The sequence below is a fragment of the Ips typographus genome, linkage group LG1, assembly GCF_016097725.1.
Source record: "Ips typographus isolate SLU linkage group LG1, UJ_Ityp_2.0, whole genome shotgun sequence".
NCBI lineage: Eukaryota > Metazoa > Arthropoda > Insecta > Coleoptera > Curculionidae > Ips > Ips typographus.
In genome coordinates, this window is record NC_138422.1 from 23957302 (window position 1) to 23978979 (window position 21678).

Here is a 21678-nt window from a genome sequence, read left to right on the forward strand (position 1 = left end):
TTTCCGTCATCGCTCAACATAAACACGAAACAACGTATAATCGACTAGACGGTTTAATCCTTTCACAGGCAGTTGTTAAACAGTCTCAAACGAATTTCTAATAAGTAAATTAAGGAGATCAAAACTTTCCTCTCGGTCGGGGTACGCTTTTGTAAAACTGTTCAACTCGTGTGCAGAAAACTTTGTTGAACGACAGTTTAATTGCACGTTTCCTGTATTTTAAGCAGTTTTGGTGGGAATATGTGTCCGGTCAAGGATTGACCAGTCCACGTTAATTACGCACTCATCACTAAACATGAAACAAACCAATTCGGTTCGGAATCGAGTTATCGACGCATTAAACACATTAATAATTCCAGTAAACCGTCGGCCACGAATTGTCGAATGCTCAAGTCTGTGCAAATTGGTAGTGTACCTCAATTTCCAGGTTTCCGTATTTGCTTGTTTACGCCCAAAATTACCTATCCTAGTTGCTTGATAACAGACAACAGTATTAACGGTTTAAAGAAGTTGGACGTCAAAAATTAAATCAATTTTATGTAATTATCGGATATTAATTTTGTATTATTGGTATCATGATGTTCTATTCTTAGAATATAGAATACTCTAAATTGTCAATCAATCATTAGAAAAAAACTACAAATTTCCTGCCAGAAGGTTTAAGTAATTGCACGTAAATACGATAAATTTGTGAAACCAAATATTTTAATTTAATACCTTAAATACCCTGATTGCAATAACTAATGAATAATATAAAATGTCAAAAGCGTCAGCAAATAGACTCATTATACCTCAAAAAGAGATCCTCTTTTTTATTAGACGATTTGTGTAATAAATAAAAGGGGTTCGACTTGCAAAAGCTTTGAAAATCAAGATAGACATAATGACAAACTGAACATTTTCCATGAAAGGTAAAAAGTCGAAAGAGCAAAATGGTATGTCAGTAGAAATTTGATTTACACAATCTGTTTTGGAATATTATTTTCTCTGAACTTGATTTAACTAACAGATTAAGTAAAATTTTTTACCTATTTTTAGTTAAAAACAAATTTTAGGCCTTAATTTAATCATAATTTCCTACTTATACTGGTTTTGGTTACTTAAATTGGAAACTGTGTATGTTACTGTTATTTAACCTCTGCGGTTTTTTTGCACTAATGAGAATATTTTTACATTTACATTCTCTGTAGAATAAGTAATTTCTTTTAAAATTTATAATTTAGAATTCATTTGCTTTAATTTTTGCAAACTAACTTTGAATGATACCTTTCAACTTTTAGCTTACTCTTTGCTGATTACATTCTTAAACAGGATTTTCAGTTACCTGCTTTTTCCGGCAAAGCTTGAGCGAATATAAAGAAACCCTGTACCCAATCTATAATCGGCAAACTTTTTAATTAAATGAACGTCAAATATATTAATCAGTAAGAAAAGTTTGGATGAGTCAAAGTTTAAAAGTTTTTACCGCTAAAAGCTTCATTTATCTCTCCCTTTTCATTTTGAGCTTCGATTTGCATACGTTTCCGTTTTGTTTTAGAGTAAGTCATTTTTTCAAAAAAGAGTGGAACACAAAAGGGTTATTATTAATTGTTTCAACACTAAAAGTTCGTATTTTTAACTTATTATGGAATTTTTATCTGAGCCTCAAAACCATTTGAGTTGATTTCGTAGATCAGAAAAATGTTCTTGTGAGCATGCAAATTTGCATTTTATGTTATTAGACTGAAAGATTGATTTAATTTACAAATGTAAACATTTTGTTTAATTAGCACAATTTGATAATTAAAAGTTGTGAATTTTTAAATTTTGTTTGTTCTTTACTTTTTATTTCATTCACTTAAATGAGAAAATAATCACTTTCTCATTTGTTTCTCAGTAGCACGAGGTACATAAAGAGATTGTTTTTCTGAATTTCTGAATCACTTGTCAAGCTTTTGACAGATATTGTGATTATTTTGTGAACCTAAAATAATAGCAAAGATATTGTAATATACAATATCTTTGCTGTACTGAGCCATATTCTTTCGGATCCAAACGCGTCATGATCCAAAAGTCACGTGATTTGTAATCATGGTGCCATGTGACTTTTAGATCATAACGCTTTTGGATCAGAAATCATGGGTCGAAAGAAAGCGCCTCTGTATAAAGCAAAGTCTGGTTGAAAAAAATGTTTTTAAGATGTAGAACACTTTTAGAGACTTTTGGGTTGAGGTTTGAATGTGAGAGATTAGGTGCAAAATAACACAGTCTAAACTAAACTTAGCTAAGTCCTTAACCTCAACTTAGCCAATGTTGGGAAAACGAACATTAGGGGCTTCTCGCATTTCCAAATGATTTTAGAGACCGCTCACAATTTCTCAGTTTTTAGACAAATTGAAAGACTTTGGTTTTGAAAATTTACTTTGAAACCAGTAAACTGTGAAAATTCATTTGAGAGGTCTTTGTAGTAAGTCGTTATAGTTTTCAGTTAAATTGAAAAACTTTAATATTGAAAATTGACTTGTAGACATGAAAAACTACTTTCTCTTGAATTTTTGACTACAAGATTATAGATATATATTTAGATTCATGAAAATTGACTTGAAGACTAACTTTTCAAGTTTTTTTACTTTGCTTTTCATTTTCTTAGAATTCTGGATTATTTTTAGTGCTTTAAAACTGCTTTCAACTTGGAAAATCAAGTTTCAAGGCTATCTTCACCAAGTTTTTGACATAGCAGACTTAAAACACAAGTAATAATGTCCTTTCAAGCTTTGTCACTATTAAATGGATGATGATTTCTAGACACCTCAGTGTAAAAAAATTTAAGCGTTTCTTAACAATCTAGACTGTTTTAGTGCTTTAAGCCTAAAAAATCTAGTTTCAAGACTACATGCACAAAACTTTTGATTTATCAACCCTGAAAGCCAGTTTGTACAATGTCCATAGTCTTGAAAATGTCATTTCAAGCTTCTTCAATATTAAATTCTTCTACTACTCAATCAGAAGTGTTTTTAGTGCTTTAAGACTAAAAAATTGAGTTTCAGACTATTAATTCTAGTAAAAGTCCAGTTTATAACTCTTTAGTAATGAAATTAAATAGTTTTGACACTAAATGCTACGATATTAGTCTTGAACACTAATTTCTAAAACTGAAGGTCCGAAAATTTAATTTGGACTGTTAAAATAAACTGTTAAAAGAAAAAATAGATCGTTCGGACTCCTTTAGTCTTAGTAAAGTAATTTCTAGGCTTAAAAGTAAATTTTTAGACTATTTTTAGTAGTAAAAAATGTGTTTTAACCGCAACAAACTTTGTCTTGATTTCCGGACTGTTTTTAGTGCTTGAAATTTGCTGTCTTTTTGACAAGAAGTTTATATTAAGTATATTCGACAAATTGGGATAATCATTTGGCAATACAACGATGCAATTATCTCCTGCAATGATTTTTTGACTGGTTTTTAGTCTATGTTTCTCTGTCCTACGGTTATTCTTACGGTTGGTTTATCTTTTATCACACGTGCATAAATTGCATTATATGCATGTTCTGAAATGCGCAAAATGAATGGTAAACCAAAACAGAGTTTTAAAAAATAGCAGGTAGTGCAAAATTAAATTTTGTTCCGGAATACTAAAGCAAAAAACCTGAAACCTTTTCCCAGATTAAGTAACTTTAAAAATAGTTGTTTTTCTGGAGTTACGTAACGGAGGCCGCTCCCGCTCATAATAATGAGTATGCTGCCGACCAAAGTGCATTATTAACCAGGTCCATAATCCCCGAGTATTATACGCCTTGGTTTAATGGACTCAATTTTTGTTGCACAACTCCCACATTTATGGTTTATAAAAATTAATTATATTAATAAGGAAACTTACATAAAAAATAATTGGTTACAGTCCTCATTCTTTTATGCGCCAAAACTATCCAAATTACAATCAAATTCCCTCCAGTTGCCACAAGCACCATTCCAGCGTAAAGGATACTCCACAACACCTGCCTCCATACGGGTAATATAAACTGGTTACGATCTGCAAGCAAAAAAAGAAAATTCAATTTGAAATAACCTTTAATAAAGCGGTCCAAATGAGAGGTTAGTTAGAGCAAGCACCTCCAATCTCTCGGTAAATAAGTTACGCTTTTGCTTATTAAACCGCTGACTTCGGATTTCTTTGTTATGGAAAACTCGCTGCGGCTGTTATGATTTAATTACAGCACGTGGAGTTTTCTCTACCAGTTTAAATGGGGTTTTTCCAGTTTCAATCGACAAAGCAAAAATTATATACAAGGTGCCGCAAATTGGTGTGTAAGTATGGAAATCTCGCAAAAGTTAGTTAAATCATGGCAAAATTGCGCAATTTAGAGTTGTAACACTTTTTTCAAATTCTAACCGTCTTGAGAATAATCCAGACATTTTTTGCTTCAAATTTGGCCTTTAATAACTAATTTCGGAAATCGATTTTACAATTGCCATTTTACTAGCCTAAATTTACTAGAATCTGTGATAAAAGTTACAAGTTTCAGATCTCTAACTTGGGAAAAATCCCATTCGAAAATCTTAAAAAGCTTTTTGCATTTTTCAATTCAATCGTGAATATGTCGACATTAAAGTACCGTAGCTGGGCAATCGTGACTTTGAGCGGACAAGTCTTTCCGTTTGGCCGCCAGAGAGCGTCAAAATCAATGCTCTAAAAGCTAAAAATCCGTAGAAGGTTTCTCCCTCAATCTAACACTACAACAATGCAACTAAATTGACATTTGTACAATCGATAGAATACTGATATTAGTTTTCTAACCTTCAATGTTTCAGAAAAAAAGTTATCAGACGGTTATTCTAGTAAATTTAAGCAACAAAATTGACATTTGTAAAATTGGGAAATTAGCCTTTTAAAAGGCCGAATTTCAAGAAAAAACTTCTGTAATATTCCTCGTAGAATGGTATTTAAAAAAGAAATAAATTGACAATGGTTACCAAAAACAGAAACATCCGACTTCAAATGTGACGTTGTCATGTTTTTGTCAAAGAAAGGAACGTTGCAATTGACAAAGTGTCAATAATCTGAATTTTATGTTTCATCAACAGAAAAAACACATATTTTTTATTATTTTTGCAAAATTGCAAGTTAAATTTTAAATTAACAGCAATTTTTTCATACACTCTATCTCTTACCATTTTTGAGATCAAAAAAGTACAATTATACAATTCTGACAGAGATTTTTTTGGGTCATTTTTAAAACCGCTATTTCTAAAAAAATTGACAGATTTTGACACGGTTTGGACTGTCATTGAGCTTAATTTATTGGCTTTTTGTTGATGGAAAAAACCCTGACTTATATGCACCGCCACTGTACTATACAGGGTGGAAAGGAAGCGCGTGCCAAAAAGTGAAATTTTCAAGTCCAATTGACCAATATTTTTTTTTTTTGGTTTTAACTTAAGGAAGTGTTGCTTAGGTCAATATCTCGGGAAGTTTTTGGCCGTTTCCCAATTCTATGACTCAAGAAATATCAATTTATCCAAAAAATGCGACACAGCAGTGGTTCTCGAATTAAGGCAGTAGCTTTGAACTGTCATTTTAAGTCACGTGTAGGTTACATATTATGTGTTGCATAATTTTAAGTCAACACGCTTGACCGATAGAAACATACAGGGTGTTTACAGTTAAAGTGGAAGAACAACTTGTTCAAACAATTTCAAGTTTTACTCACTGTCGCTGGACACCCTGTAAGGTCTTACCAAATATGGGACTTGTCCTGAAAAGTCTTTAGATTATGTAACAGATAGTGTTGAACATATAACTGCATTTGAATAGATAGAAACCTGCTAATATGGCTTAATTCAAGATTGAACAGTGTTATATCCATTTTCCCAAAAAATAGATATTTCTTCGGACACATGACGTTAATTAAGAAACGTCCAAAAACATTCCGAGATAATACCCTAGACAACAAGTTACTACAAGTATGTAAGAAAAAAATATTTATTAGTAAAGTGACTGTAATTTAAAACTTTTATATTTTTGCACTCGTTTTTCTCCCACTTTGATTGTCTCTAGCCACCCTGTATGACCTTATTGGTCATGAAGTTGCTTTAAAAATTATGTAACAGATAATATTGGATCTACACCCAACTAAATGACACATAAAAAGCTAAAAGCATAACTTAATTCGAGCTAAATTAGTATTTCTTGAGATCTGAAATAACACTTCCTAATGTTAAAACAAAACCAAAAAAAAAATATTGGTCAATTGGGTACTACTTGAATATTTAATTTTTTTTTACGCACTTCTTTGACACCCTGTATAAGGCAACTAGAGTGCGTTAAAGCAAAAGTTTTTTGCGTCAGTAAGAAGCCAATAAACCAAGCCCAATGGCAGTCCAAACCGCATTAGAATCTGTTGATTCGTTTCGAAATTACGAGGTTTTTAAAAATGACGAGCAGTTTAGTTGAATTTAACCAAATACAAAATTGGAATATTATTTTAATCGATTATTGGTTTAATTGAAAAGGCACACAAAATTTCCATTGCCATTACCATTACAAATGAATAATAACATTATAATATCAGTCAAACAGTGTGTTTGTTTGCGTTATTCCTTGTTTTCTCAGCCAGGTTTTGATATCTTATTAAAGTCACTCGGTGTCAAGTCAGAAGATGATGGATAGGAAACAGGTTTTTACAGGATTACCTCTGAATTTGCTTCAAAGCTGACGGTTTTGTTTACTTGAAATCAAATATTAGGAATCACGTGCTTAAGAACAGATTTATTTTTGAATCTTATCACTGTTCATTAAGTTTATCAATGTTTGTAGTCTTGATTAGAAAGTGACCAGTTAAAATAACATTTTTTGTAGTTGTTAGTTTTTTTGATCTTATTCTACGGTTTGCACTGAATGTAAAGTTAAGTAGGTAAGCAAATTGTTAACAGTCTTAGTTATTAACTATCATTTGCAACAAATAATCTCCTTTTAGGTGAGACTTTCATTTAATTAAGCGATTATTCAACTAATAATCAATCAGGTTATGAGGATACTTGGTACGAGTATTAAGTTTCTGTATGTTTGCAACCATTACGAATTCACGATTTTTAGTTTTTAATAAAATTTAGATTCAGCTAATTTATCTCTCTTTCTTTCTTTGTGAGACATTTCAGGAATTTTTCAAATCTATTTTTTTTGATATCAGACAAGGGTGGTATACAGGGTGGTCCGTCACGAACCGCCAGAGCTGTCAAAATTTAATTGATAGACCTATAAACAAGAATTAAATGTGATATGCTCATGAAGTTAGATTCGACAGTTTCGGCCATTCACAACTGCCAAAAAACAACTAATAAAACTATAAACTGCCTAACAATATGATTTATACTGATTGTATTGCTTATAAACAAGTTTTGTAATTTTATTGCTCCATGGAGTGATATTTGAGAATTTACTAGAGATACTAAACTGTTATTAAAATAAACAGATACACATCATGACTATCTATTTCTACTCATGGACCTATAAACAAGCATATGATTTACAACTGTACTAACTATAAGTGCTTTAAGCAGGTTACTTGTAGTTTTATAGCTTTATGGGGAGTGGGATTTGACCGTAACCACCATTGTGACAGATTCCACAGATTTAACTTCTGAAGCTACAAAATACATATAACGTAGTGGAACACTAATTCAAACATTTTTTAAGTGATTTTTTTTTAGTTTAATAGCTCTATGGTTTTTGCCAGCTGACATGTTTGTAACAGATTAAATTCGGTCTGAAGCGTGTATTTGTAGGTCAGAACTGTCAAAATTGTATTGATAGACCTATAAACAAGCATTAAATATTATCTGAAAATTTGATAAAAAAAACTGAAAAATTTACCTAATAAAATTGGGCAAACTAATTAAAAATTGTCATTTTATTAAATACAAAACATCACATATTACCATTAAGTTTAATTAACAAAACACCTTAGAAAGTAATTATTATTATAAATATTTTGTTCCAATAACTTTGTAAGTAACTAAACAAAATGTTAAAAGTTAACAACGTCTAGTCTACCTAATTATTCTAAAATTAGACTTAACTTAGCAACTGAATATTGATATACTGACTGGGTAATCGAATTGGGTGTAGTTATAATATTGAACATGACTCTTCTGATCAAAAAGGGTTAGGACGTTAAAGGAGAAGGGCAAGAAAATGTAATTAGTAATAATTGAAGTAAGTATTCTGAGGTTAAACTTTCTTCAGTAGTTAGGTATAAGGCAATATGTATAACTTTATTAAATCAAGCAACAAGTTATACTTTCAAGAAACATGTTTTTGCGATATATACAGTGAGAATCAAAATAATTCAATTTTTAATAAGCATCATTACATTAATTACCTTAAAGTATATGAAAATTATGGAAATTTTATTGAAACGACGTACGAATTGTATCATAACCTTGTTAAGCACATTCTAGGAACTAGCTTGAATTTCTGCTAGTTCTTTTGAATACACTACATTTTAAATAATCCCAAAGTAAGTCAAAGTAGTGTCAGGAACTCTAGCTGGCCAGGACATATCAAATCACAAAAAATTCCTCTGCTAGGAAATGTCTGTCACAAAATCTTCATTTTTGGGAATGCATGCAGATCTTCTGTCAGAGGATTTTCTTCCAAAACTAATTTTGTCACTTACGTAACCAAGACGATATAACCCGGCGAATTTCAAAATTATGGAACCACATTTTATCGAATTTTTAACAGTACAGACTACAAAACGTTTAAGCAATTAACGTAATTCAGATATAGAACTTTACAAAACTTGGTTCTAATGTTGAATTGAATTTCTCCCTTAATGTGAATTCTAACACAGTTTTACCCTCCTCACTGTTATCTTTTATCACAGCAAATCACAGTAATTTTATTTTCCAAACTATCACGGAATATCAAGAAGACTATTCCGACGCAATTACGATGCAAAGATTGCTTACTTATATCGTTGATGTTCTTTGGTGTATTTTTGTTATTTTCTATATCTCACTTTTTTCGTCTTTCTCATCTTTACTGTTTCTTTCTTCAGTCTGGTCTGCTCTTCTTCTAAGTAGCATTTGATTCCTTTGTCTTCATTATTGAAAATGTTCTGATGTAGCACCTTCTCTTCTCTCGTTCAAACTTTTGTCTTATTTATTTCTGTTTTCTTTGGCAATTCTTTAATGTACTTAATGAGACGTCCTCCTTTACACTGACAGCAACAATCTAACCAAATACGAATTTAATTTAATTTAAATGTTCCATAAAGTATGACTTTGATAGTATAAAAAGAGATTTTTAAAATCACCCAGTACGAGCAGAATTTTACAGACATTTATTCGAGTTTTAACACAGTACAAGTTAATTATTCAACGCGTGGTTTGGCTGTAAAAAGCGTTTTATTCAGCAGTAAATTAACAAGAATAAAGTTGGGAATTGAAAAAATAACAATAGGAATAATTTATTTGGTCATGTGTTGGCTCCAGCTAATTGCTAATAATTGACGACAAACTAAATTTGTTTTTTGTCGGCCAATAGTAAACTATATTTGTTTTTTGGAGTCTTATTAAAATATCGAAGTGAAATAAAAACATTCCTAAGTTTTTTCCTATTTAGTCAGGAAATGGGGTTTTCCTGTCAAAACACACTAAATCTGGACACCCTGTACTAGTGATTTTATCCACTCACATACCGTGAAGTGTCGCTTCCTGACCCTTATTAGGGCTTGAGTCGTTTCCTGTACCCACTATGAAGCAAAACCACTACCAAAGGCCTTCCCATCGAGCCTTTCTGGCCAGGCTGTCCGCTTTCCCCATATCCCCACTCCCGTCCATCCATCCTGCACACTCGCATCCACCCAGACGACCTGCACCTCTCCATCTAACCGGTTCTCCGCTGCTTTCCAGAGTCCCCATCCCGGAAACGGTCTGTCGTCTTCCCTTGCTCTCTCTTTCTCGCACGCCCTTCGAGATTCACCCCTAAACTTGAAGGCCGCGGCGGCCGCCAAGTGCCACGGTGACGTGCCGTTGACGACCCTGAGGGTCTCCGAGGCAACGGTCCGGTAGCACCGGACCGAAGCCAGCAGAAACTTCCTCTCCGCCGCCCCCAAGTGCCTTATCACTCTACTGTCACTCGCCCTTTCCCCCCAGATCTGACTGCCGTAAAGCACCGCAGGTGCCGCTACTCTCTCCATGATCGCCCTCACCTTCTCCTTGTCAATTCTTCCTTTATTTCTGCAGAGGTCAGTCAATTTACTGACTGCCTCCTCCATCCTTCCTCTTACATGCTTGGCATGTTCAATGAACATGCCTTTCCTGTCCATTCTAATGCCTATCACGTCTACCCATTCACCATAAGTCACTCTCTCTTCCCCCAGTCTCACCACCGGAGGTCTTCACCAACATCGTCCTGGTTTTGGCCTTGTTATATCTCATACGACCCGTTTTCTCCCATCTTTCACTCGATTCCCAGACTCTCTCCCACCTTTTTTCGATCTCCTTCACAGGACTACTTGGTCGTCAGCGAAGGCCTGTGCATACACTGCTCCTCTTTCATCCTCCTCATCAAACATCTCCAGGCTTGAACCAGGCTTGAACCCTGTGGACATCCCCTCTTTACCCTTTCACTCACTTCCCCACTCACTACTATTCTGTCATTCAGGAATTGCCAGGCTATCTCGCGGAGACCGCCCGGCACTCCATCCACTTCCATTCTCTCCTTATACACTCTCATTTTATCCCTCAAAGCCTCCACTGCTGCTATGGTGTCCTTAATGTTTCCTTAAGTGCTTCTTAAGGAAAATACAGTCCTTCAAATTTCTGTTTAAAAAATCGTTTTTTTTGTCATAACTGTCAAATCGTTGGAGCAATATTGATCAAATTTGGAACAAGCACTTTATTACACGTTATTACGGTCAAAGACCCAAAACTAACCCAACCCAACTTCAAAATTGTCTTGGAAACGGAAAATTCACTTAAGAAGTTTAAAAAATATTATTGTAGCCAGTTTTCATAGTTTCCAGACAAACTAAAAGACTTTAAATGATAGTTGTGTGCAACATCTGGTGACATCTGTACTCAACTCTATGAGTTAGAAAGTACAGATGGCGTTCCAAAATCTAGGAACAGCACCATTAATGCCGCATCATTCGGTAAACACCGATCTGATTGGTTGAAAATGGTGAGGTTTTGTTTTGTTTTATTTTTTTGGCATTAATGGTGCTGTTCCTAGATTTTGGAACGCCATCTGTACTTTCTAACTCATAGAGTTGAGTACAGATGTCACCAGATGTTGCACACAACTATCATTTCTGGCATCCAGTTGACTATACTGGAACGAAGGTTTTGTTCTTTGGTTATCAAGCCCTATAGCCTCTCTGATGAGCCGTAATACGGCGAAACCGGTCAGAGGATTGGGATTGATAAACAAAAAACAAAACCTCACCATTTTTAAAAGACTTTAGTTTTGAAAATTGAATTAGAAAAGATAAAAATTTCAGAAGCTTAAAAATTGTGTTTGTAACCAGTTTTCATGCAAATCGAGAGACTTTAATACTAAAAATTGACTTGTAGACATAAAAACTACTTTTTCAAGAATTTGTTACTACTAATTCATACATTTAAACCTTAAAAATTGACTTGAACCCCAAAATGTGACTGACAAAATGAAAAGTGACATCAGAAGCTTAAAATTTGCATTTGAAGTAAGTTTTCATAATTTGAAGACAAATTTCAATATTTTAGTCTTGAAAATAGTCTTAGATGCAGGACATTGACATTAGATTCATGAAATTTGTCTTGAACACGAACTTTTCGTGCTTTTTACTTTGCTTTTCATTTTCTTCGAATTCTGGACTATTTTTAGTGCTTCAAAACTGCTTTCAGCTTGGAAAATCGAGTTTCAAGACGATCTTCACCAAGTTATTGACATAGCAAACTTAAAAAACAATTTTTACATTCTTCATAGCATAGACTTAAAATAGCATTCCAAACTTTGTCACTATTAAATCGACTTCTAGACACCTCAGTGCTAAAAATTCGGGTATTTCTTAATAAACTAGACTGTTTTTAGTGTTTTAAAGCTGTTTTCAGTGCCTCAAATCGAGTTTCAAGACTATCTTTACAAAGTTTTTGACTTTATCAGGCCTATAAGCCAGTTTGTCCACTGACCATAATCTTGAAAATGTTATTTCAAGCTTCTTCACTATTAAATTGACTTCTACACTCATAGGTGCAATAAATTGTAGCATCTGTAAGAAATTCAGACTGTTTTTAATGCTTTTTAGGACTGAAAAATCGAGTTTAAGACTATTTCCAAAAGTCAAGTTTCTTCAGTAATAAAAGTAAAAAATTTTGGTACCAAATGCTACAATAATAGTCTTGAGAACTAATTTTTAGAAATAAAATAGTCCGAAAATTTAATTTACTTCTAGACTTGTTGTCCAGTCCAGAAAATTGAGTTGTACACCAATTAAAGTCTTGAAAATATACTTTTGGACTCTCTTTAGTCCTAGTAAGGTCCGTTCTAGCATTAAAAGCCAACTTTTATACTATTTTTAGTAGTAAAAAATGAGTTTCATGCACAATACAATCTTGGTCTTGATTTCCAGACTTTTTTTAGTTCTTGAATGCCAGTTTCAGACACTTCTCAGACAACCAGGATGGCAGTCTGAGAAAGCGAATCATAAGACCATTCCTAATAGTAAAAAGCACGTTTTTAGACTATTCAGTACAAATTTGGACTTTCACAAGTCTTGAATGTTCAGTTTTAAACTATAAAACGATTTTTTAAATTGAAATTTGGAGGACTGTATCTTCCTTAGGAAACGTTTTTCATAAAAATGACACAATGCAAGTCAACTTATTTTTTGATTGGCTATCAAATGGTGAATTATTGACACTTAAAACTGGACCACCCTGTAGATAATCCAGTAAGTCAGTATTCTCTCTATTCTCTCTCAATTTAAATAGTTACACCCTAATTTATAGTTAGTTCTACAAACTGTGTTTAGGCTCAATTGTGTATAAAACTTCATTTTAACTGAAACCTGTTAAAGTGACCTTCCTAAGTGACTAATTCCTGTCTGAAGTACTAAAAGTCAGTTTTACACAGTTTAGTTAGTTAAACTTGGGGTTAACTTAACGTTATGGTTAGTCTGTTCGTGCATCTCGAAATTGACAGTTAAGTTTTACGAAAACATGTCAAACAAGGAGGTTTACCATTTCAACAAACAAAATTGAAACCAATTGAAATCCGTTTAAATTCTATAAATCTTAGTGTCATTTTACTCAGTAAAACAATTATTTTGCCTCCTGAGACACCCTGTATATGACATGGAAAGTCAAAAGTAAAGTCAAATATTGCTTACCTTCAAAGGTGTCATTATAGAAAAATCGACTAGAATTGTGGATGGACGCGTTCTCAAGAAACGCCGCGAAGTCCGCCATGTTCTCTCGGTCGGAGCATGAACTCTGCAAAAGATATTACAAAAAAGCTGTAATGAACCAATCATCTATTAAAAACAGGGTAACTAATTAGAAGTCGGGTCCTATCAACGACCTCATTAGCGGCAAACCTTTTCCGCACTGTTCTTTAGCGCGAAAGAGGCCTAAATATCTCAAAATCTATGGCCATTAACAAATTGCCGAATGTTGTTCAGGTCCGTTCGATAAATCAACACGCTATTACTTCGCGCCAGACAGCTTGAAGCGGAAACAATGCATAGGGATGAGGGTGGTACACCCCCTTTTTAGTCTCCCCCTCATACGTCATTGTTTTACTCAAAATAACGCACCATTCAGTGAGTGAAAGGGTTGCGGGGGAACGATAAACTGTGATATTGTTGTTTTGTTTAGAAATTTCGCAGACGCAAGTGTGAGTTTTGAATGAAAAGAATTTTCCCGGTTTTAAAAGGGTAAAAAACCGCGAAAAAGCATTGTTGTTTCTTCTCATTTAATTTACGAGTCACAGTATTTTTCTTTGTATGTTCTAATTTGACTTTGGCATTATACCTCCATTTTTCTGACTTCAATTTACTGTAGTTTGATTCTGAGAATTCGATACTCTTTATAAAGTAGTTATAGGCGTAAATTTACCGTGACCCGTAAGGTAAAGTAAAATTAAGTGTGACAGGAAAAATTACCAATTTTACCAGTAAATTTATGGGTCTAATTGAAATTTGCTTTAAGCTTTCAGAGAATAGTTTAGCAGTTCTTTACGAACATTTTTGCACTCTTGCAAATTTTTTGTAACTTTCACCGTTTTCTAGTTATTTAGGAAAAACTGGGTTGATGCAGCAAATTTTCAAATCAGTTGAAGTTGTGGTTTGAAATTTAAGCCCAATGTAGCTCGGTTATTTTTGGGAGTTCAAGGAGGTTGAATCACTCAAATTAACCGTCTTGAGCTTCTCTTTCCAGTGGTGTTAAGCAAAAAATTCTATCTGAAAAATTGCCTACAGGGTGATCAAAAACAGTGAATCACCATAATTTTCATGCACACCCTGTATACTGGAAGCAAAAACGGTTCTGCAAACTTACGGTGCTGTGTTGAGAAGTTGGTTGGGAACATTTTTGGTTCTTAGCAAATTTTTTGTAACTTTCACCGTTTTCTAGTTATTTAGGAAGAACTGGGTTGATGCAACAAATTTTCAAATCAGTTGAAGTTGTGGTTTGAAATTTAAGCACATTGTAACTCGGTTATTTTTGGGAGTTCAAGGAGGTTGAACCACTCAAATTAACCGTCTTGAGCTCCTCTTTCTAGTGGTGATGAGCAAAAAATTCTATCTGAAAATTGCATACAGGGTGACCAAAAACAGTCAATCACCATAATTTTCATGCACACCCTGTATACTGGAAGCAAAAACGGTTCTGTAAACTTACAGTGCTGAGCTAAGAAGTTGATTAGAAACATTTTTGGTCCCCTACAAATTTTTCGTAACTTTCACCGTTTTCTAGTTATTTGGGAAAAACTGGGTTGATGCAACAAATTTTCAAATTAGTTGAAGTTGTGGTTTGAAATTTAAGCACATTGTAAATCGGTTATTTTTGGGAGTTCAAGGGAGTTGAATTACTCAAATTAACCGTCTTTAGCTCCTCTTTCCAGTGATGTTGAGCAAAAAATTCTGTCTGAAAAATTGCATACAGGGTGAACAAAAACACTCAATCACCATAATTTTCATGCACACCCTGTATACTGGAAGCAAAAACGGTTCTACAAACTTACGATGCTGTGTTGAGAAGTTAGTTGGGAACATTTTTGGTTCTTTAGCAAATTTTTCGTAACTTTCACCGTTATCTAGTTATTTAGGAAAAACTGGGTTGATGTAACAAATTTTCAAATCAGTTGAAGTTGTGGTTTGAAATTTAAGCACATTGTAAATCGGTTATTTTTGGGAGTTCAAGGAAGTTGAACCACTCAAATTAACTGTCTTGAGCCCCTTTTTCCAGCGGTGTTGAGTAAAAAGTTCTATCTGAAAAATTACCTAAAGGGTGCTCAAAAACAGTCAATCACCATACTTTTCATGCACACCTTGTATACTGGAAGTAAAAAACGGTCCTGCGAATGTATGGTGTTGAATTAGGAAAAGTTTTGGTCTTTTTTTTGTGATTTTTTTTTGTTTCTGAGTTATTTAGCAAACACTTCTTTCGTTTAAACTTTCTTGGAAACAACTAGCAAACTTTAGAAGCTTCCAGAACCCAATCCATATCAGTCAAACTTAAAATATAAGCTTGAAGTGCCCGAAAGCTTAGAAATATCAAATTAATTTAAAAAATAAACGATTCTAGAACTTCTAAATAGAATCTAATCTAGTACCTTATATAGGTTAGATGGAACTTTTTTAGAAGATTGTAAGTCTCATTCCATAACAGTCAACCTAGGTTACAGTCCTATTTTTGGGTTATAAGGATATTTCAAGGTTTTTAGATACTTGTAGGTTGAACTGCTATGGAATGGGACCTGAAAGCTTTCAGAAAGTTTAGTCTAACCCCTAGAAGGTAATTCAAAATCTTTTATGTTAGAGTAATGAGGATATTCTAAACTTCTGGGCTCCTCTAGACTGTAATCTAAGTTTGACTGACATAAAATGGATCGTAGAAGCTTCTAGACTTCCCGAGGTAACCCTGAGAAAATTCTAGAATGCATTTTGCAAGCAGACCAAATTATTTAAACTAGTCTTCTATTTCCGAAAATTTTACTCGTTTTGATGGGGTTTTTAAGTACGCCTGGGTCTTATTATAGATTTGACAGCTGTGGAATCGAACCTAGAAGATTTGAGAAGTTTCCAGTTAATTCGTAGAAATGAATAAACTAGACTTTTGTACAGGGTGTTTAAAATTTGTCCTGCAGGGTGCCCTCCAGCAGAATTGTCTTAACCTTTTTCGTTGTTACTACACAGGGAAAAATTGAACACAATCACTTTTGTCACTTTTTTCTTTAAACTTTTTAAAAAGAGGTTAAAACTGATTCTTATAGATATTTTTTTAAGTCTAAATCAATTCTGCATCAGTTACCAAAATATTTTGGAGCAGCCCTAGTGGTTTAAGTGCTGGTTTACCAAGCAAAACATGGAAGTATTATTGCCAAAAATGATGTGTACAGGGTGTCCAAGTAAGAGTAGATCTCGGGTTTTTTGACTAAACCGTTAATTCTTGTGTTTTTTTTTTAAAGGTGCCCAAAGCTAGTAAATACTTGCGGTATGTATGTGGTAACTGCTATGTTATAGAGCATTGAGGCTAGTACCATTGAGAATAGCAGAAGAGCAGGTTTTTTTCTATCAGATGAATTTAAAACCATTTTTCCTGTTTCTCCTTACCTTTTTTAGTATTGGATAGTTTGACACCACTCTATGTCTTCAAATTATGACTCTCATAGAAAAATGGTTGTATATTATTCTATTTGTCTTAGCTTTACTTCTGCCACTTTATTATGTTTTACACTTGCTGCATATGCATTTCAGTCATTTCATCTATAAAAAATTCAGAGTCACAAGAAACTTTGTAGTGTTTTTGTTTAAAATAAACGAGCGGCCATGTTTGCAAAAACCTTCCACCATTTTAAACAAGAAAACATAAAGTTGAGGACGATCATCCGTCACGTCCTCCAGGTTATAAACGACACTCGTACCGTAAATTGCATTAATACGTGCTCTGGATGTCCAAAAACTGCTTTAAGTAGTTGGGCGCCGGCTTTATTGAGTGAAAAATTTTTTTGTCTCGAAAAAATCATAATCATTTATGACACGCTAAATAATCCAATCGGAAACCACATTTCCGATAATTGGAAAACAAACGTGTCGCATTTAGCAAAATTACTTCATTGAACAGCGACATTCGCTTGATGGACTGGCTAAACTAATAATATGCTTTTCGATAATAATTATTCATCGGTTTGTTTTTAGGGTGAGAAATTGAGTTTTTTGATTTGATAAAATCACACTTAACCTAAAACAGTTTAGTATTCGTGTATCAAAATGTAATACCAACGAGGCCTAGAGGCCTAATTGAGATAGAGATAATTGATAGCGTTGCATCACCTCAGGTCTAACAACTACTCCCTTTCCATTAAAAGATTCTGTGTTGTTTGACAATGTTTATTAATTTTCAACAAACAGGAAATGAAAATTTAGATTCAGATTAGATTAATTAAATTATACCGGGTATTTCAATGAAAAAAGTAGATTTTTTTTAGAACGTTAGTACCAAATATGTGTATTCTACCTTTATATAGAATATCGCTGCAGACAATTTTCTATTATACAGGGTGTTTCCAAAGTTGATGCTTTCCTTTCACCTGCGAATAGGGCTTCAAAAGATAAGGTTCAAGGTTAAATAAAATTTTTTCGAAATGTGAACAATAACGAAGATACAGGGTGTCAAAGTTTTACTGAAAAAACGAAAATAAAAAATAACTTTAACGTAATTTTAACTAACTGACAGGTTATTTCCTATCAAAACACATTAACAAAATTTTTTTTTTAATTTTCTAACTTTTTTAGTTTTTGAGAAATTTCAATTCGAAAATTGTGTCACTTTTTGTGAGTTTGCAGCGTTTTTGCCAAGTTTGAAGCATTGTGAAGCTGTAATTTGCACTCCTATCTAGATTTTTTATATATCAATAGAAAGAGGATGAAAAATGTTACAAAATGACGGTTGAGCGAATTTTCTAACTTTTTCACTTTTTGAGAAATTTCAATTCGAAAATTGTGTCACTTTTTGTGAGTTTGCAGCGTTGTTGCCAGGTTTGAAGCATTGTGAAGCTGTAATTTGCACTCTAATCTAGATTTTTTTATATATCAATAGAAAGAGGATGAAAAATGTTACAAAATGTCGGTTAAGCGAATTTTCTAACTTTTTCAGTTTTTGAGAAATTTCAATTCGAAAATTGTGTCACTTTTTGTGAGTTTGCAGCGTTGTTGCCAGGTTTGAAGCATTGTGAAGCTGTAATTTGCACTCCAATATAGATTTTTTATATATCAATAGAAAGAGGATGAAAAATGTTACAAAATGTCGGTTAAGCGAATTTTCTAACTTTTTCAGTTTTTGAGAAATTTCAATTCGAAAATTGTGTCACTTTTTGTGAGTTTGCAGCGTTGTTGCCAGGTTTGAAGCATTGTGAAGCTGTAATTTGCACTCCAATATAGATTTTTTATATATCAATAGAAAGAGGATGAAAAATGTTACAAAATGTCGGTTAAGCGAATTTTCTAACTTTTTCAGTTTTTGAGAAATTTCAATTCGAAAATTGTGTCACTTTTTGTGAGTTTGCAGCGTTGTTGCTAAGTTTGAAGCCTTGTGAAGCTGTAATTTGCACTCCAATCTAGATTTTTTATATATCATTAGAAAGAGGATGAAAAATTTTACAAAATGTCGGTTGAGCGAATTTTCTAACTTTTTCAGTTTTTGATAAATTTCAATTCGAAAATTGTGTCACTTTTTGTGAGTTTGTAGCGTTGTTGCTAGGTTTGAAGCCTTGTGAAGCTGTAATTTTCACTCCAATCTACATTTTCTATATGTCATTGGGAAGAAGATAGAAAATGCACAATATGGCGTTTGAAAAAACTGTCTAGCTTATTCAGTTTTTGAGATATTTTAATTTAAAAATTGTGTCACTTCTTGTGAGTTGAAAGAGTTGTTGCCGGGATTAAACCCTTGTGACGCTGTAATTTGCAGTCAAATGGAAAAAAGATGCAGAATGCTTCAAAATGGTGTTTGAGAGAATTTTTTAACTTTTACAGTTTTTCAGATATTTTAATTCAAAAATTAAAATACCTGAGTCACTTTTTGTGACTTTGCAGCGATGTTGCCAGGTTTGAAGCCTTGTGACGCTGTAATTTGTTCTCCAATCTAGATTTTCTATATATCGTTGAAAAGATGATAAAAAATGTTATAAAATGTCGATAGTATACACCCTGTATCTTCGTTATTGTTCATATTTCAAAAAAGCTTCAAACGAAAAAAAAACCCTATTTTTTGAAGCCCTATTCGCAGGTGAAAGGAAACGCCCCAACTTTGGAATCACCCTGTATATTTATGGAAAAATCGAAGTATTAGTAAAACTATTATGATTGGGTATATCACATTATTAACAAAAAAAAGTCAAATGAGTGCGGAAAAGTGTATTTTACCGCACCCGAGAAGGAAACAATTTTTTTTAAACATCTAGTGAATAAAAAATTGTTAAAATCGTTGCTAAGCGTTGAATAATTGACTAATAAGAGAACTAAACTTAATTTTAAAAAATATTATATTTTGTGAGCCACGCCTTTTTGAAGCACCCTGTATATTCAAAAACAGTTTTGAACAACATATTTCAATATTCTCTAAAACTTTTGTTTTAAGCTTTTTTTGTATTTTTCAAAACAAGTACAGGGTGTCTCATTAATAACAACCCCGTTTAACTTTTTTGTTTATGATTTTAGAAAAAAATGTTTATACAAAAGTTGTAGAATTTGTTCTAAAGATTTGCACGTAACTTACTTAAATTATAAAGGATGTCCCAAAAAGTGTGACAGATCAAACTTCTGTTTTTTTTTTAAATGGAACACCCTGTATTTTATTCAACTGTTGAATACACGCCGAGACGATTTCAACGATATATGGTAAGTTGGATTTATCCGTAATTCTTTTCTCAAAAAAAGGGAAAAAGCAAATCTTTCAAACCACCCTTACATAATTCAAAATTTCTTACCACAATTAATTTTCAATCATTACAAATGAATTGAATAGAATTAATAGAAATCATGCCGACTGGATAATTTATGGTCCCTTGGTATAAATATGCCCTTTGTTGTGCATTGGAACCCTCCTGGAGCTAAATAAAAAATTGCCAAAATTGCATTTTTTGCAAAAATTGCATTTTTTAAATTTTTGAATGACTGTGCCTTTTTTATTTGAACTCTTATAGATTTCACTAAAACGCCATTAGGAAAAGGATAAAAAAACTACAAAATGAGCCAAAACTGGCCTCTCTAGCTGTTCATGTTACCGAGATATTGAATTTCAAAAAGTAGTAAAAAAAGACCATTAATACCCCTTCAATCTTTCAATTTTTTTTGAAAAATCAAACATTTTAAAGTGCTTTTTTTGTACTTATTTTACCTAATTTAAGGTTCTTTGGAATAAATATGCCCTTTGCTGTGCATTGGAACCCTTCTGGAACAAATAAAAAAATTGCCCAAATTGCACTTTTTGCAAAAATGGCATTTTTTCAATTTTTGAATGATGTAACTGTAACTTTTTTATTTGAACTCTTATAGATTTCACTAAAACGCCATTAGAAAAAGGAGAAAAAAAAACTACAAAATGAGCCAAAACTGGCCTCTCTAGCTGTTGATGTTACCGAGATATTGAATATCAATTTTTTTTATTTTGTTCTAAATCTTATCACTGTCAAATTCAATCCCATAGAGGTATAAAACCACAAACATACTTGAAAAGTAATGAAATCAGTTTGACTTTTGTTGAATGCATCCTAAAACAGGCTTTAGCCACACTAATAGTTGATTTATGCTCGACGTTAAATTAAAACAAGTTTTTGTTCATCGTCGTTGTCAAATTGTGTGTTTTGTACTTAAATTGTTAAAATAAATTGCTTTATGTATTTGACGTACTAGACAAAAATATATTCTTTCAAACTTGCTATTTCTAAACAAACGATGTAGTTTTTCATTGTTTCTGTAAAGTTTCGTTTTTTGGGAGTTTAACAGGTTCTATTAACTTGTAATCATCGATTTGGGAGTCGATTTTATACAGGGTGTCCGGAAAATACGTGTACAACGTTTGACGACAGACTCCTGACGTCAAAATATGTCGATCTAAGCCGACTTAGTTATATCCAAAATTGTCTCGTTTAGCCGGTAGAGGGCGTCAAAAATTTGTAAAAATATTGGGTACAATTTCATTTCTTAAAGAGTATTGATAAGTGTATTCAGCAAGATGGCGGTCATTTTACACATTTGCTTAAGTAATGTTTTTGGTTTACTTAGTTTCTTACAATAAATAATTTCAACTTTATTATACCTACTTTGATGTATGCAGGTAATTGTAATTTTTTTTTTCTGGCGAAACAGCTCATCCACCGGGAAATATTAAAGAGGTAAAATAGCTTCAAAATACTTCCGGTCACTCGACAAAAATATCTGGGTTGTCATAACGCCGTTCATATAAAAAATGAGGAGAAATGTTGACGTATTATA

The 21678-nt window shown here is 33.0% G+C and overlaps 1 protein-coding gene across 2 annotated transcripts in view; it reads right to left on the bottom strand.

Moving 5' to 3' along the window:
• Positions 1-21678, bottom strand: part of LOC145729054 (tachykinin-like peptides receptor 99D) — a 164523-nt gene that overhangs the window by 26411 nt on the left and 116434 nt on the right. For both annotated transcript variants that reach the window (XM_081979666.1, XM_081979673.1), the window contains exons 3-4: positions 13354-13456; positions 3855-4007 (exon numbers count right to left, since the gene is read on the bottom strand). In XM_081979666.1, the coding sequence (XP_081835792.1) occupies positions 3855-4007; positions 13354-13432 (232 nt within the window). In that variant the 5' untranslated portion in view covers positions 13433-13456. The remainder of the gene's footprint in view (positions 1-3854; positions 4008-13353; positions 13457-21678) is intronic.